The sequence below is a fragment of the Phoenix dactylifera genome, chromosome 3, assembly GCF_009389715.1.
Source record: "Phoenix dactylifera cultivar Barhee BC4 chromosome 3, palm_55x_up_171113_PBpolish2nd_filt_p, whole genome shotgun sequence".
Lineage (NCBI taxonomy): Eukaryota > Viridiplantae > Streptophyta > Magnoliopsida > Arecales > Arecaceae > Phoenix > Phoenix dactylifera.
In genome coordinates this window covers 15,357,335-15,371,947 of record NC_052394.1, presented here as the reverse complement: position 1 = coordinate 15,371,947, position 14,613 = coordinate 15,357,335, and the positions used below count along the sequence as shown (strand labels likewise).

Below are 14,613 nucleotides of genomic sequence, written 5' to 3'. Positions count from 1 at the left end.
TGTTCTAGATTTTTCAAAGCTTCAATGAACTCATGAATCAAGCCACTAACCTTAGCCACTCGCCTGTTTCCTTTGCATGCCTTTCAACAGCCTTGTACAGACGATCAAGGCTATACAACAACAATCCAAACATGCATCGAGCATCATCATCCTACATGACAGAAAGGGATAATCTTCATGATGCATGTTAAAATCAGCACTATGGTGAGCTCATCACATGCACACATTCCATTCAAAGACATTGTCTCAGAATTGTAAGTCATGCAGAAAATCTTCCATAAGTTTTCAACCACCTTGCTTCAGTCATGAGATTATGTTTGGTTTATAATCATATGAAAGAACGCTCAATGGGTTGAAATGTTTGAACAAACTGCATGATAGATGTCCATGCACTGAACGCAAATATAAACTTCATCTTTTGAAGTGTTGATGATCGTGAGGTGTAGCAACCTGGTTTCTGACATCTCGAAAATTCTATAGAAAATGCTGGCCTAAGTTCTTGATCCAATTAGTTCTTAGTTTTCAAAAATTAACACTGGGAAAAATATAGATATCAAGAAACTTGATGCATGTGCACTCGCATAGCTTTCTGGCAAAGAATGCCTGGGCTCGAGGAATAATTGCTAATATTAAACAAACCAATAACTGGGTGATGCTTAACAGCAGTACTGCATGATGGGCAACATTTTGTTAATGAAGCTCCAATGAAAGCCTCTGTAATTGTTCTGAAGAAGGAAAATCTTCGCTTTCAGGAATGTCCTTCAACCAATGAAAGACAATTTACTGTACATTGAACAACTTAGATATATCATAAAAGATACTAAATATACTCTGAATAAGTAAATATGAACATGGCCATTTTTTATCTCCTTGCAAATCACAAGCATTTATATAACCTATTGTTTGTCTTCTTAGCCATTACAAGAATGCAGCCCTACATATATTTCCAAATTACACAATGCCATTGAAAAACTTGTTAAGCAGATAATTCCAGTGATTCTACTACTATATCATTTTAAATTTAAAATTCTGCAACCTCTCATTACATGCTTGCCAGAATTTTTACTGGATCAAGCATATACAACATTATTATGGTACTTTGAGGTTGGTAAACTTGCGACTCAAAACTGACACACCTGTTCCTACTAATTTGATTTAGAAAAGTCAACATGATGAAGATATATTTTTTAAAAAAATGCAAAGTAATAAAAATCATCAATAAAATAATACTAAAATTTTAATTTAGAAGTCAGATCACCTAGTTCAACTGTCAGAGAATGAGCCTTTTAATGAATAATCACAAGGTTTAGTTTTGATGCTTAATCTCAATTATCACAGGACAGCATTTCACTAATCAAAGACTTACAGTCCAATCCTCTTTAAAGAGATTAGGAAAATCAAAGAATTATGTTTCTTCTTTTACATGGATAATTACAATCTTATCTATAATCTAGATAGGAAGAAGAGGATATTGACTAAGACATGTTCTTTATAATGATCTTATGAATGGAATGACTAGCTAAGTCCCCTCATATAGAAAACATTAGAGGTTACAGGCACAAAAGAGAAAGGTCGAGGGCTGATGTTAAGTTGACAACCGGTCATGAAAAGTCTGTCAAACTATGAATTGACTCCAAATTTGATTTCTATTATCCGGGAATTAAACTTTGCCACTCTACAAAGTTATGGGAAAGGATAATTGAGCAAAGATTAAAAAAATAATGACAATTTCATTGAACCAGATTGGCATTTATGGCTGAAATGTTGACAATGAAGGCTATTTTCTTACTTAGCAACCGATAGAAGAATATAGAGCAAAAGGAAAAAAAACTACATACAATCATTATTGACTTGGAGAAAGCTTATGATAGGGTACCAAGAAAGGTAATTGAATGAATTTTAGAAAAGATTACATAAACAGTATAATCAATAATTGAGGACATATCCATTTGGAGCATTGACAAGTACTAGGGTTTTCAGTACAAGTGCATTTCTAGCCATAACAGGCTTGCACCAAGGATCAACAGTATGCCCACATCTTTTTTACACTAATTTACTAATTTTTGAGAAGATATACTATAGAATATGTTATTTGCAAAAGATATAGTGTTGGTTGATGAAGAAACAATTAGATTAAATGCTAAAATGGATTTGTAAAAGAAAGCTTTAGAGGATAAAGGCTTAAAAATAGTCGAACAAAGATAAGGTATATGAAATGCAGTTTTAGTGAAAGCAGAAATAAAGATGGTCCCAATTAAGATTATTAACAAGAGATACCATAAAGTGATAGATTCATTAATCGATAGACAGATGAAGATACATGTAATAAAACTAGAGTTGGTTGAATAGAGTGGAGAGGTGCCCCTGAGATATAACATGATCAATGTATCCTTGACAGCCTAAAGAGTTTATATAAAAATGAGATCCGCAAAGTCCTATGGCTTACATCATTATGCAATAAAGATGGTTTAGTGAAAAAGTTAGTGTAGCAAAAACAAGAGGACTAAGATGCATGGTCAGTGGCATACCAACGGCGGACAGGGATGTTTTCGGCAACCAAAATGAGAAACCCGCGACAGAGAGGAGAAAGGAGAAGGAAAGAGAGGAAAAGATAGAGAGAGCGGGGGAGGGAAGGAGAAGAAGAGGAACGAAGAGAAAGGAAAGGTGGAGGAGGGCCGGGGAGACGTGCGGAAGAGGGGCTCCACCTTCGGGACCTCTGTTTCGAACAAAACAAGGGAATCAGAGGCGGAGCCCCTCCCCTACCCCTCCACACGGCTCGCCGGCCCTCTGCTGGCCTCCGCTACTCTCCTCTCTCCCTCCCTCTCTCCCCTTATTTCTCTCTCTTCCTCTCTCCCGTTCTCACACTCTCCCGCCCCCTCTACTGTGTTGGAATAGGCCTGGCACGGAACAGCACGGGGCCGTATCGACCCGCGCCTCCGGGCAACCGGTCTAGGCCCCGATTCCGGCACAATAGTCCTTGCTAAGATGGATGGCTTACAAGATTATGCAATAAAGAGGGTTTAGGGAAAAAGTTGAGTGGAGCAAAAACAAGAAGACTAAGATGGAAGCATAGTAACATTATAAAGGATGATTAAGAAATGAGTATACTAGAGGAGATGGAAGCGTTACACGAATTAAGGACAAAGTAATGGTGATTAAGATGGTATGGAGCACTGTACGTGAAAATTTGAGGGGGGGTTCAAGTAAGGATTTGTACCTTAAGTTGTGCTAGAAGATGCAATAAAAGAAGAGGAGGATCTAAGATTATATGGATGGAAGTTGTGAGAAAAGATATGAAAGGTTTAAAATAACATCATCGGTGGCCCTAAATAGAAATTCTTGGCAAATGAGGATCTATAAAACTGATAAAAATAGTTGGGATAAGGCCCGATGGTTATGCTCATGGTTTAAACTGACGTCAAATAGTTGGGATAAGGCCCGATGGTTATGCTCATGGTTTAAACTGACGTCAAATAGTTGGGATAAGGCCAGATAGTTATGACTCTCGTTTAAGATGTATCACATAACAAGGTAGTCTGACAGCGAACAAGTGTGCAAGTAATACATATTATCTAGATATAAAAGTTATTAGCTCACGCCATAAAAAAAAAGATACCATTTAACAAAACTAGCATGTGAAAATTACAAACGAAATGGTGCCATTAGAAACCATATTATTACTGATTTGGTGAGTTTTGAAATCAAATTAACTTAAATTAAAACAAATTGCTTTAAATCAACAAGTTAGAAACATCCTTTATGGGGGAATATGACTTGGACAAGTTTCTAAGACTTGCCATTTCATGTGTCACAATCATAGTCAGAACTTGGAAGTTCAATAATTGGTTTTTAAAGTTCAGCTAGAGGTAAAGATTAGGACTTTAGGGAAAAAATGGAAAATTTTTCAAACGTTCAAAAAGAGTCTCAATAACCAAAAATTATGTATATCTATATATATAGGCTTTTTAAAATATTCATATGTCTACTTCCTTAAATAAGTATGGAAAAGGCAAGAATAACAAATTAAAGGGAATACACCACCACCAACAACAACAACATATGGTATCGTTAGGTCATAAGATACAAAGATTTCTTAAAATTAGTCGCAAATGAATTGTAAAATGCTATAATTTGTGAACACTTAATTTAGTTCTGGTTTGCGATACTTATGGAGAATAATTGGAGCCAAGGAAAAAAAACCAAGAATAATTCAAGAATTTTTCCTAGAGAACATTGTTATAATGGTCATGATAAATTCAGTTACACTCATAGACTAAACCAAGCTTCGTATATTTTGCATGGAAATATAAATCACATGGAATTTCTACTTGCAAGTAGACTTGCATGGACATAGAAACAATGGCCAGATTTTGCCCCAACTCAGTGTTTAATTCGACAAGAGAAATAAAATCCAAATACCAAGTCACATAGAAATAAATATTTGTAAACTTACATATGTTAATATCTAAGACTGTGGCAATGAATACTTAAAAGATAGTACTATTAAGGTGTGCATTCTTCTACATATTCTTATATTTTAAAATGACCATAAGAATTATACATGTCCAACTCTGCCGACCAACAATAAATGAACTCCATAAGTATCTAACTGTAATTAACACTTCCATAGTGTAGCAAAAGCATATCTTGCTAACCATCTTGCACCAAAGCCGCTTTTGCAGTCAAGATCAACGTATGCCGAACCGGCCCGTACCGGCCGGTACGGGCCGGTACAAATCGGTCCGGCTAGCTACCGGTACGCCGGAGCCGTCGAAACCGGTACAGGCCGGTTCCTTGCCGGAGACGAAGAAGACGAGGAGAAAAAGAGAGAGCGAGGGGAAGAGAGGGAGGGAGCCCACCTTCGGCCGCCATCGGAGAGCCGCGGAGGGGCGTCGGAGGCCGGTGGGGGGCGGCGGAGCCCGGCGGGGGACGGAGGAACCCGCAGGGGCGCTGCGGAGGCCGAGGCCGCGGTTTTAAATTTGAAAATTTTAAGTGAAGTCGACAACCGATTTGCCGACTTCACTTAAAATCCCCAAATTTAAAACCGCGGCTGCATCCCCTGTTTCTTTCGAAACAGTGGACGCGGCCGCAGCCTCGGCCTCCGCAGCGCCCCCGCGGGTTCCCCCGTCCCCCGCCGGGCTCCGCAGCCCCCCACCGGCCTCCGACGCCCCTCCGCGGCTCTCCGATGGCGGCCGAAGGTGGGCTCCCTTCCTCTCTTCCCCGCGCTCTCTCTGGTTCTCTTCTTCTTCCCCGGTTCCGGCGGAGAAGAGCTTCCCGGTTCGTACCGCCCAGAGCACGGTACGAACCGGCCCGTACCGGTCCGGTAGGCAACTGGTACGCCTACCGGATCCGGTACGGCGGACCTTGGTCAAGATAATATAAGCAAGTCTTTTATGAGACTTTTCATGTTCAAGCTTTGGTCATTATTAAAGGATTGTATCACATGTTGAACAATATAAGTTTCAGATGGCATCTAAAAATCAGAAAAAAATGACAACTAGCCCTCACCACATGCATTCCTCCAGAATTAGTTTTTTTTTTTTTTTTTTTTTTTTTAAAGCTTATAACTCTAGGCCTGTATCATATTGCTTTTTTTGGGGGGCTAAAATAGGCCTGCATCATATTGATAATACTAAAAAGACAGAAATATATAGTGAGGAATGCTGGAGCTGTATTATATTGGATGCATTGCAATGATATTTTCAGATCAGACACATGCCAAAAAACACACTCAAAAACGACTATTTACACATTAGCTATTAACAAAATAAGGTAACTATAATTCAAACTTTACCATTCCTTGATCCATGCAAGTTTGAAACTGCATGAGCCTTTTCTCAACTTCAACCATTAAAAGCCTTCTTTGTCTGCGAGCAATCCTTCCTCTGCCTTCTGCACTTTTGTCCTGATTTATCTCAACTTTTAGTAATTATGTCACATGTTGCACAACAAAGATTAACAATGGTGTGTCTTTTGTTGAGCCTACAATGCATACAATTTTCTGCAAAGCAAGTTTATAAGGGAAATGTGGAAACAAATTTTGTGCAGGATTCATTAAAAAATATTCGCAGCTACACATGTGCAGACACATTATGTTCTGAACATATGCACAAGACAATAAGATATTTACGTATGTATGTAACAGAAAAAAAAAGGAAAAACATGTCATGATGATGATTCAAAATGTTTCCACCAACAAGTTTTAGACATCGCAAGATTCCATAATGAAAACAGTAAGCTCAAGTTGTGATGAGAAATGTGAAAATGAGAAGTACAGAATGGATATGCACAACAATGTTCATAGTATGACATATTCATAGATGACTCCACATCTTTGCACTGTATTAGTTGTCACAACTAAGGCAAACATGCATAATATGAACAATCTTCAATTATTAAGACAGATAGCCCAGATAAAATCTAAGTCTTTATATGTATTTTGAGAAAGAGAAAGAAATTCAAGAAGTTGATGCTGGAGTCCAGTGGTGGTTCAACATCCATTAACTGAACTGTTCCTATTGTCATAAACACCTATGCTTGACAGAAGTCTATCACATTGTTCGAGGAACCCTGGATGCTGTCGGAGTAAAGGATCATCAACAAGGGCGTTCTAGGGTATTGTAGATTCTTATCCAAGATTCGTATCGTTTGATGATGCCATGTGAATCACTAAAAACCTGTGAATTGTATGGCTAACCCAATAACGAAAGTTTCGGACCATCTCCACATCACCTGTTCTGGAAAAAGCCCAAACCAATAAGCATGCTCCAACTTTTTCAGACGACCCCCTCTGCCACTGAACATTAGCAAGACTGCTGATTTTCTTTAAAATTGCCTACTAGGAATAGATGGTGTATCTATAACAATTACATCCATTCAATAAGTTAAATCTTATCCATTCATGTCTTCAGCATTTGCACATGCTCAAATCTAAAACTACAACAACACCATCACTTGGGTGCTGGGTGCAATCATCTCCACATATTCTTGTTTTTGTATGTGATGAAGGTGCATAACCAATAAAACGAGGAGATAACAAATGGTGCCATAATTATTCTAGAGTAAGCAAACTCCTAACTTTGTGTTGCTGAAATTGACTTCCACAAATCAATGAGGATAGTCGTATGTCTAAAAAAGATTGTCAAGACAGCTAAAAAGTCTGAGTTGGAAGGAACCCCGACCACCTAACCACCTAGGCAGACTGTCTAGCAATTTAGGTGGTCCATTCTTGAAAAGGCAAATAAAAACGGTCAAAAATAACACAGTTTATCCCATAAATAACCAAATAGCCCATTAAAGCAGAATAGGAGCTTAGATTAGTCAAATACATATCCCATAACATATAAATCCACCTAGTCAAATATAAGAGTGATAAATCATAACAAAATTGAATTATTAAAAATTAAACCTAAACAAGTTCAAATTTCTCAAGTTTTCACTGAAAAAAATCCATAAGTGAATTAAAATGTCACAATGATTGCAAGAAAGAAGTTGGAAAAAAAAGAGAAAAAGCAGGAAAAAGGGGAAAAGAGACCCGAAGGAAAAGAAGATGACAACGAGAAGAAACAGGAAAGAAGAAGAAGAAAAAGATAAGAAAAATAAAGGAATTTTCAAATGAGAGGAGCAAGATGTAAAAGAACCAGAAAAAAAGAAAAATCCTCCAAAAGAGAAGGAAAAGAAGAAGAAAAGAGGAAGAAAAAGGGTGAAGGAAAGCGACCAAGCGGAAGTATGAGAGGACAAAACAAAAATCATAAAAAAGAGAAACTTTTGAGGCCTTCAGGCAGTTAGAAGACTCCTGACAGCATGGACTACCATACCGCCTGAACCACTCAGTATGAGGTATACCGTATCATACTAGGTTGAAACCAGTACAAAACTCATGTTTGGGTCAGTACAAATCCTATACTACCTTGTACTGAGATGTACCGAGGTGCGTTCCAACCCTATACCGATGCATACTGAGATAAAAAGTAAGAAAAATCGTTAGAGGGTGGGATGCATGGTATGCTGAACGGGCCCATATTGGCCGGTTCAGCCCGTATTGGACCGGTCCGGTCTCTAACCGGTTTGGTACAGTGGTGGAAAATGGTTCTGGCCCTATAGGGCCAGAACTGAGCGGTACAGAGGGCGTACCGGTGTGAACTGGATCATATCAAACCGATATGCCTTTGGATAGAGCGTCCGAAAGTGTACCAGTGCGAACCGGTCCAGTAGGCGATCGGTACGCCTACCGGTACCGGTTCGGCATACCTTGGTGGGATGCATACTATACCATACCAAACCGATAATGTACCGATACAATATCTGAAAGGCTGGAACCAACATTGCCTGACAGACCATCAGGGAGCTGTCGGTGGTCAAACAACTACTAAAGGGACTCAATTAAGAATATATAGGCAAATGGATGGGTGAGTGGCGGTGGATAGTTGCTCTTACCCCTGCATCAAGAGAGGAGGTATTTCTAGGTTCAAGTGAAAGGATGAATGAGATGAGGAAACTGATGACATAATTAAATTATTTTAAAGTCACATCCAATTCATTTAAAATAAGTTCATTTTGAGTCAAGAGATAGAAATCTCCACCATCAACCTCTTCCTTGTAACAAGCTTGTTAAGCCTCCTTCTACAACATCACTTTGTTATCCCTTCATCAAGATATATGTTAAGTAGGCCCCATAATTCTAATTCAACTTAAAGTGCCAACACAAAGCTGTTTTAAATATAGATAATCAATTTCAGTCCACTTCCCTTGTTAATACTATCCCCTACTTAGAACTATTTGGCCATTGCTAGACCTACAGATCCAACAATAGCCACTCAGGCAAACACATTGTTTGGTACTTTGGCTTATTGTGCTCAACAAGATGTAGGGGCTTAACCTATAAAAGAAACTTCCTCTGCTGCAACAAGCCAACCAACAACCAAATCAATTATGAACTAAGCTACTATGGCAAGAATAAGGGGTAACCAGGGTCATGTTGTTAGCTTATTCTCCCAACACTCTAAACTCTCTCAATGTTTGTGCCAAACAGCCCATGCCAATCATCACTCTATTCCCTCTCTCCAAATCTTGATCTTCCCTAGATGCCTCAATCCCTCCATCTCCTCTCCGTCCACTCACCTCCTTGATCTCATCCTTACGGTCCTACCCCTTTCCCATCTCCTCTTTGTGACCTCTTTCTCCTATATGCAATCTCACCATGATGATCCTCACCCCTTTCCTCTCCATCACCCACACCCCCTCTGAACAAGATCTAGACTTTGGCAATTACATCGTTGGCGAACACCACCTTTCTCTCCTTCAATAGTTCAATCTGGCACCTAGATCTTATCTCCAGTGCTCAATCTCAATACCCAAACTTTTTTTGGTTCACCCCAACATTACCTACTTGTTCGACTGTTGCTAAACAGTTTTTGGCATTGCATCAATTCCCTAAGATGGAAAGGTTCTTTTTCTAAACCATGCCTAAAAGTAAAATTTTGTCAATTTCTTTCTTCTACAAGGAAGAATTTGGTGGCTTGCGATTAAAAAAAGGCAGCTACTTCATTTTCAAACATTATGAGTTTGAGCTCTAGTGGCCAATCTCATAAAAAAAGCAGCCTAGTGCATGAGGCTCCCACCATTGATAGGTTTGGAGAGGGTCAAATGCAAGGTTCGCTGTACCGATTGGTACCGGTCGGTACCGAGCGTACCGTACCCATACCGCTGGGTACCGGTATCGGTACACCAATGTCGGTACGCCTGGCGTACCGCATACCGTACCGTACCGACACTCGGTACGCCTATACTAGTGCGGCACCGGTACGGGGTTCGGTACCGGTACGGCGAACCTTGGTCAAATGTATGCAGCCTTACCCCTGCGTGCGGAGAGGCAATTTTTATACTTCAAATCCATAACCTCAAGACCACAATGGAGCAATCTTATTGTTATGCAACACTCACCCTTTCTAGTGGGAGATCTCATATTTTCCTTCAATCTCTTCTAAGGTCCGCAATCTCAGTACCGAGTACCATATCGATACATTATTGGTTTGGTTCAGTTCAGGACGATACAATATGGTACAAGACTATACCAAAATAGCTCTCGAGCTATTTTTCTCAATTTTTATTTCGGTACGCCTCGATACAGATTGGTACGCCTCGGTACGGGCTGATATGCATCTTGGTACACCTCAGTATAAGTCGGTACACCTCGGTATAGAGCAGTATGGGGCTTGTACCGATTTGGAGATTCTCTTCTTTTTCTTTACTTTCTTGGTTTTTATTTTTTTATAAGAAAAAAGTTAAGCATGTTCCCATTTCTAAGGACTACTTTAAATGAAGGTCACCTGATGAGCCGCTAGAAAAAAGTTCGTTTCTCATGACTATTATCTTTTCTCATTATTGTTTTTGTTTTATTTTTTGTGTTTTCCTATGTATTTTGGATTCTAAGAAGAAGAGATAAAATGACTATTGGATAATGGTCGTATAATTTTGTATTTTCTAAAGCTTCTTATAGATAATTTTTTCAGAAAATTCCTTCCATAGAATAATTTCAGTCACATGCAACTCTACCTCCTCGAATTCCAACTGCATGCAATTTTGTTCACACCGCAACTTCTGCTGCAAGAAACAAAACAGCCCCTTAGCTTAAGCATGTAGTTCCCACCAATACTGAGTTGTTAAAACTTAAAAGTGTAAGTCTCTCATTCAAGTCATCCAATAGCATTCTTTAAAGTGTAACCTCAACTATTTATCTTAGTTGCCAATTTTTACAATTTACATTACTGCAGCCACTTTTCTAGCTACAAATCCTTAGAAGATCCAGAAAAAGCAACCACACTGCAGTAATTTCTCAGACTTACCAGGAAGACTTGTTTTAGGTTGATTCTAGATTGTTAGTAGCCACACAGATTTTGTCATCTTTCCCAATCAAGTGTCCATTAAGGGCTTCCACAAAAAGCAAACCAGGATATTGGTTTCTCATCAAAGGAGAAAAATGTGTTCGATACTACTGGCAGGATAAGGGAAAATTAGCAATGTTGGAGTTGCAATAAATTATAAATGCATTTTAAGCATAAAAGATATCTTGTTTAGGCAAGTACTTTTCAACAAGTCCAAGTGTATGATAAACATTTCTAACACCTACCAAATGCTATTTCAACAAAAACAAAAACATCAACTAAATAATATAAAGAAACAAAAGGTGCAAAAGAAATTCAGAAACATGAACATTCTTCAGCAGAATTCAATTGAGACAGCAAGCACTTCGAGATTTTAAAGACGCAATATCATGTACTCACTTGCTGAACCCATGATCGCACTAACATTATCAGAAGGAGAGAAAGGGAAAATGCCGGTAGAGCAGCAAGAACTGCAAAATTGATTTCATTGGCCTTCAGAATCTGATCTAACTCAAGCATTGCCCTATTAAACAGCAATATCATTCAGTCCAGTGCAGAATCAGATTTAAATTTGTACCATTCCTAATCACATCATTCTCAAACAATTGGAATAACTCAACTCACGTCTCAAGATCCAGTTTCAGCTTTTGAATCTGCAAATCCACATAATCCATAAGCAACAGTACGATAGCCAACTATAAGAGATAATTTAAAATTGGCAAAACTAAAAGGAAAAAAAAAAGGAAAAACCTGAATAAGCATAGCACGAGCTAGCTCTCCGCTAAGAAGATTGTGGAGTGGATGCATCAGCTCTTTCTCATATCTGCACTAAATGAATTCACAATGAATTTGAATGCAAATAATTATGGTACATTATCAACAACTCAAAGAAGAAGGTACTTGACAATTAGGTGTTAAATGATAAAATGAGCACAAGTCAAACTGAATAATAAATTCCATTTAGCAGTTGAAAGCTGTCAATTATTGAGAGTGTCCAGTTAGAAAGAAACATATTTAGTTTGATTGTTTGCTGAAAGATGTGATGTCAAGAATCTGCATTTTTTTGGTCTCTCAAGCAACCACTATGTTAATTGCCTTAAATGAAGTGATGAAAAATCATCTACTAATTCTAAGTATGATCTACATTCTTGTGGGGTCACAAATCATCAAGCATGAAAAAAATCCTATTAAGAACTCCTAGAAAAATCCGTTACCAACCCTTCAGTTATGTTTTTGTTTCAAGTAGGAAACTTATTGGACTCTTCTTAGCTGATTGTTTTACCATTTAAAATTTTGAAACATGAGAAACCAAAAGAGGTTCTTAAACGATAATAAAATTTGATTTTAGAATTTCAAATATCACATAGAAAATTCCTGTTAAGAACCCCTCTGTTCTGATTTTGTTTCATGGTTGGAAACTAATTGGACAATCACAGAAAAATCCTACTCTCTTTTTGTTTCAAATTTTGAAATTGATTGGACTCTTCCGAGTTGATTATTTTCAAAATTTCCAAAGATCTTAGTAGCTGCAGGAATTTTAATATCAACCCCTTTTATAATTGATATCATTAGAATTTGAATCTGAAGTTATTGACTTACATCAGAACAAAAAAAAAATGTTCTGAAAAGGGACTGATTTACATCATATATATCAGACCCAAAACAACAGAATTGGCATTTTTCGGTGAATGTTACCTAAAACTGATTCAAGAGAATATGATATACATGATACATACACACACACACACTCACACTTCTGATTTCATTCTTAAGAAAACCATCTTGCAACCTACCATCTTCCTTCCATTTGGACTCTCCTTTCCATCTTCCTTCCATTTGGACTCTCCTTTCCATCTTCCTTCCATTCAGGCTCCATGAGTTCAATCTTCCTTTCACTCCTGCCAGGCGAGAATCTTTCCAAAAAGAAATTTTAGAACCTTTTAAGTTTTAACTCTTTTACAAAGTCTATGGGTCTATTTTTTCTATTAAGATCTCATAGTGTTCTATCTTCCTCCTATTTAGGCCCCTCCGAGTTTCCATATTAGTTCCTTTTATTTTGTGCTGCCAGACATCAATCTTTTTTTTTCTTCTTCCCTTCCTTAGTCAAGAATTTTGAATTGAAAAAGATTAGCTACTAACTTCCATAATTAAGATATCCGACAATAATAATCTCTCTGTCAAAAAAAAAACCCATCGCACTCCTTTGTTTAAGCAGTAGCAATCATTGCCTTTATTAGGAATAGGAATACATGTTAATTAACTTTTATAGGTGTAGTAAAATCTTCCATTCCTTAATTAGGATTTTTGATATGAAAAAGATTCCATGTATATATTTATAAAAACTTGTATCCATGCAAATAAGGTATAAAAAGGGAGACTCTTTGCTTCATCCCCTTGAGTAGATTAAGTATCTCATTTCCATAATCCTATCACAAAACTATATTATGTACCCTTATGGGGAGGGGAAGAAAAATTTTGAGTTGGATACCACTTCATCTCGAATTCACTTAAAAATCTTGAATTTTTTTAAGCCGCGGCCGGATCCTTGTTTTGTTCGACACAGAACAACCGGTCGCGGCCTCCACCGGCCCGCAGCAGCCCTCTGCTAGCCTCTCTCCCTCTCCCCCTTCTCTCTCTCTCTTCCTTCCTCCCACGGTACCGTGCCCTCATCGGTACAGGCCCGGCACGGCCCGTACCGACTTGTGCCGCTGGATAACCGATATGGTGTCCGGTACCAGTTCCTCCGACTTGGCTTAGAGGTTTCCAAATGGGGTTAATAAGAAACTTAGTTGGAAATGTGCTTTGTTTACTGGAAATTCAGTATCCGCATGGAAACAAATAATCAAATCAAGCTTGAAGTGTGATTTACTTGAAACCAAGGTACGCGGAACCGACCGAACCGATGTACCGGTGAAGACCGGTACCGGCTCGGTACCGGTTCGGTACCGATTGGAACCGGTTTCGCTTAAAAAAAAAAACGCGTGGCCTTGCTGCCCCGCGCAGTTCCGCGCGCGCGCGATTCCTTATGCATGGACGCGCAGGCACGAGTCGGGGATGCGTTTTCCCACTCGCGCCCGCGCCCTCGCGCGCGGGCCTCTCTCCTTTTTTTTTCCTTCTCCTCTCCTTCCCAAACTGTCTCCTCCTCTGCCCGCGCGCGGGCCTCTCTCCTTTTTTTTCCCTTCTCCTCCTCTCCTTCCCAAACTGTCTCCTCCTCTCCTTTCTTCCCCTCTCTCCTCTTCTCTTCTCCTCTCTTTCCCCCCTTCTCCAACGAGCAAAGAAGGGGCCGGAACCGCACCAGAGAACGGGTGATCCTCGTCAGCCCGAGGGAGGAGGTAGGCTTCTTCTTCTTCCCCTTCGTCCTCTTCTTCTTCCCCAGTGCCGATACCGGGCTTGTATCAGTTCGCATCGGTACTGACAAGGAGCCGTTCAGTTCCGACCCCAAAGAGGTAGGAACCGAATTCTATGGCTGTACCGTACCGGTGCTGGCCAACAACGGTATGGTACGGGCTGAACCGGTCGGTTTCGATCGGTTCAGCAGACCATGCTTGAAACATTTACAGAATTTTTACATCTACAACTTTTGACCTTTTAGTTGACTTTATCGAGCTCAGCATGCTGATTATGACAGTTACTGCCATGAGGTTTATGCCTTAATTCAAACAGATTGTAAAAACTTTATGTGATGCTTATCAAACAATGTTATTGGACAAAAAGGAAAATTGACTAAAAT

General features: G+C 39.1%; 1 protein-coding gene across 1 annotated transcript in view; it reads right to left on the bottom strand.

Moving 5' to 3' along the window:
* Window positions 1-14,613, bottom strand: part of LOC103706280 (protein DGS1, mitochondrial-like) — a 32,515-nt gene that overhangs the window by 427 nt on the left and 17,475 nt on the right. Inside the window, exons 9-13 of the mRNA XM_008790337.4 lie at window positions 11,634-11,706; window positions 11,508-11,536; window positions 11,283-11,406; window positions 5,795-5,905; window positions 51-151 (exon numbers count right to left, since the gene is read on the bottom strand). Of these exons, the coding sequence (XP_008788559.1) occupies window positions 51-151; window positions 5,795-5,905; window positions 11,283-11,406; window positions 11,508-11,536; window positions 11,634-11,706 (438 nt within the window). The remainder of the gene's footprint in view (window positions 1-50; window positions 152-5,794; window positions 5,906-11,282; window positions 11,407-11,507; window positions 11,537-11,633; window positions 11,707-14,613) is intronic.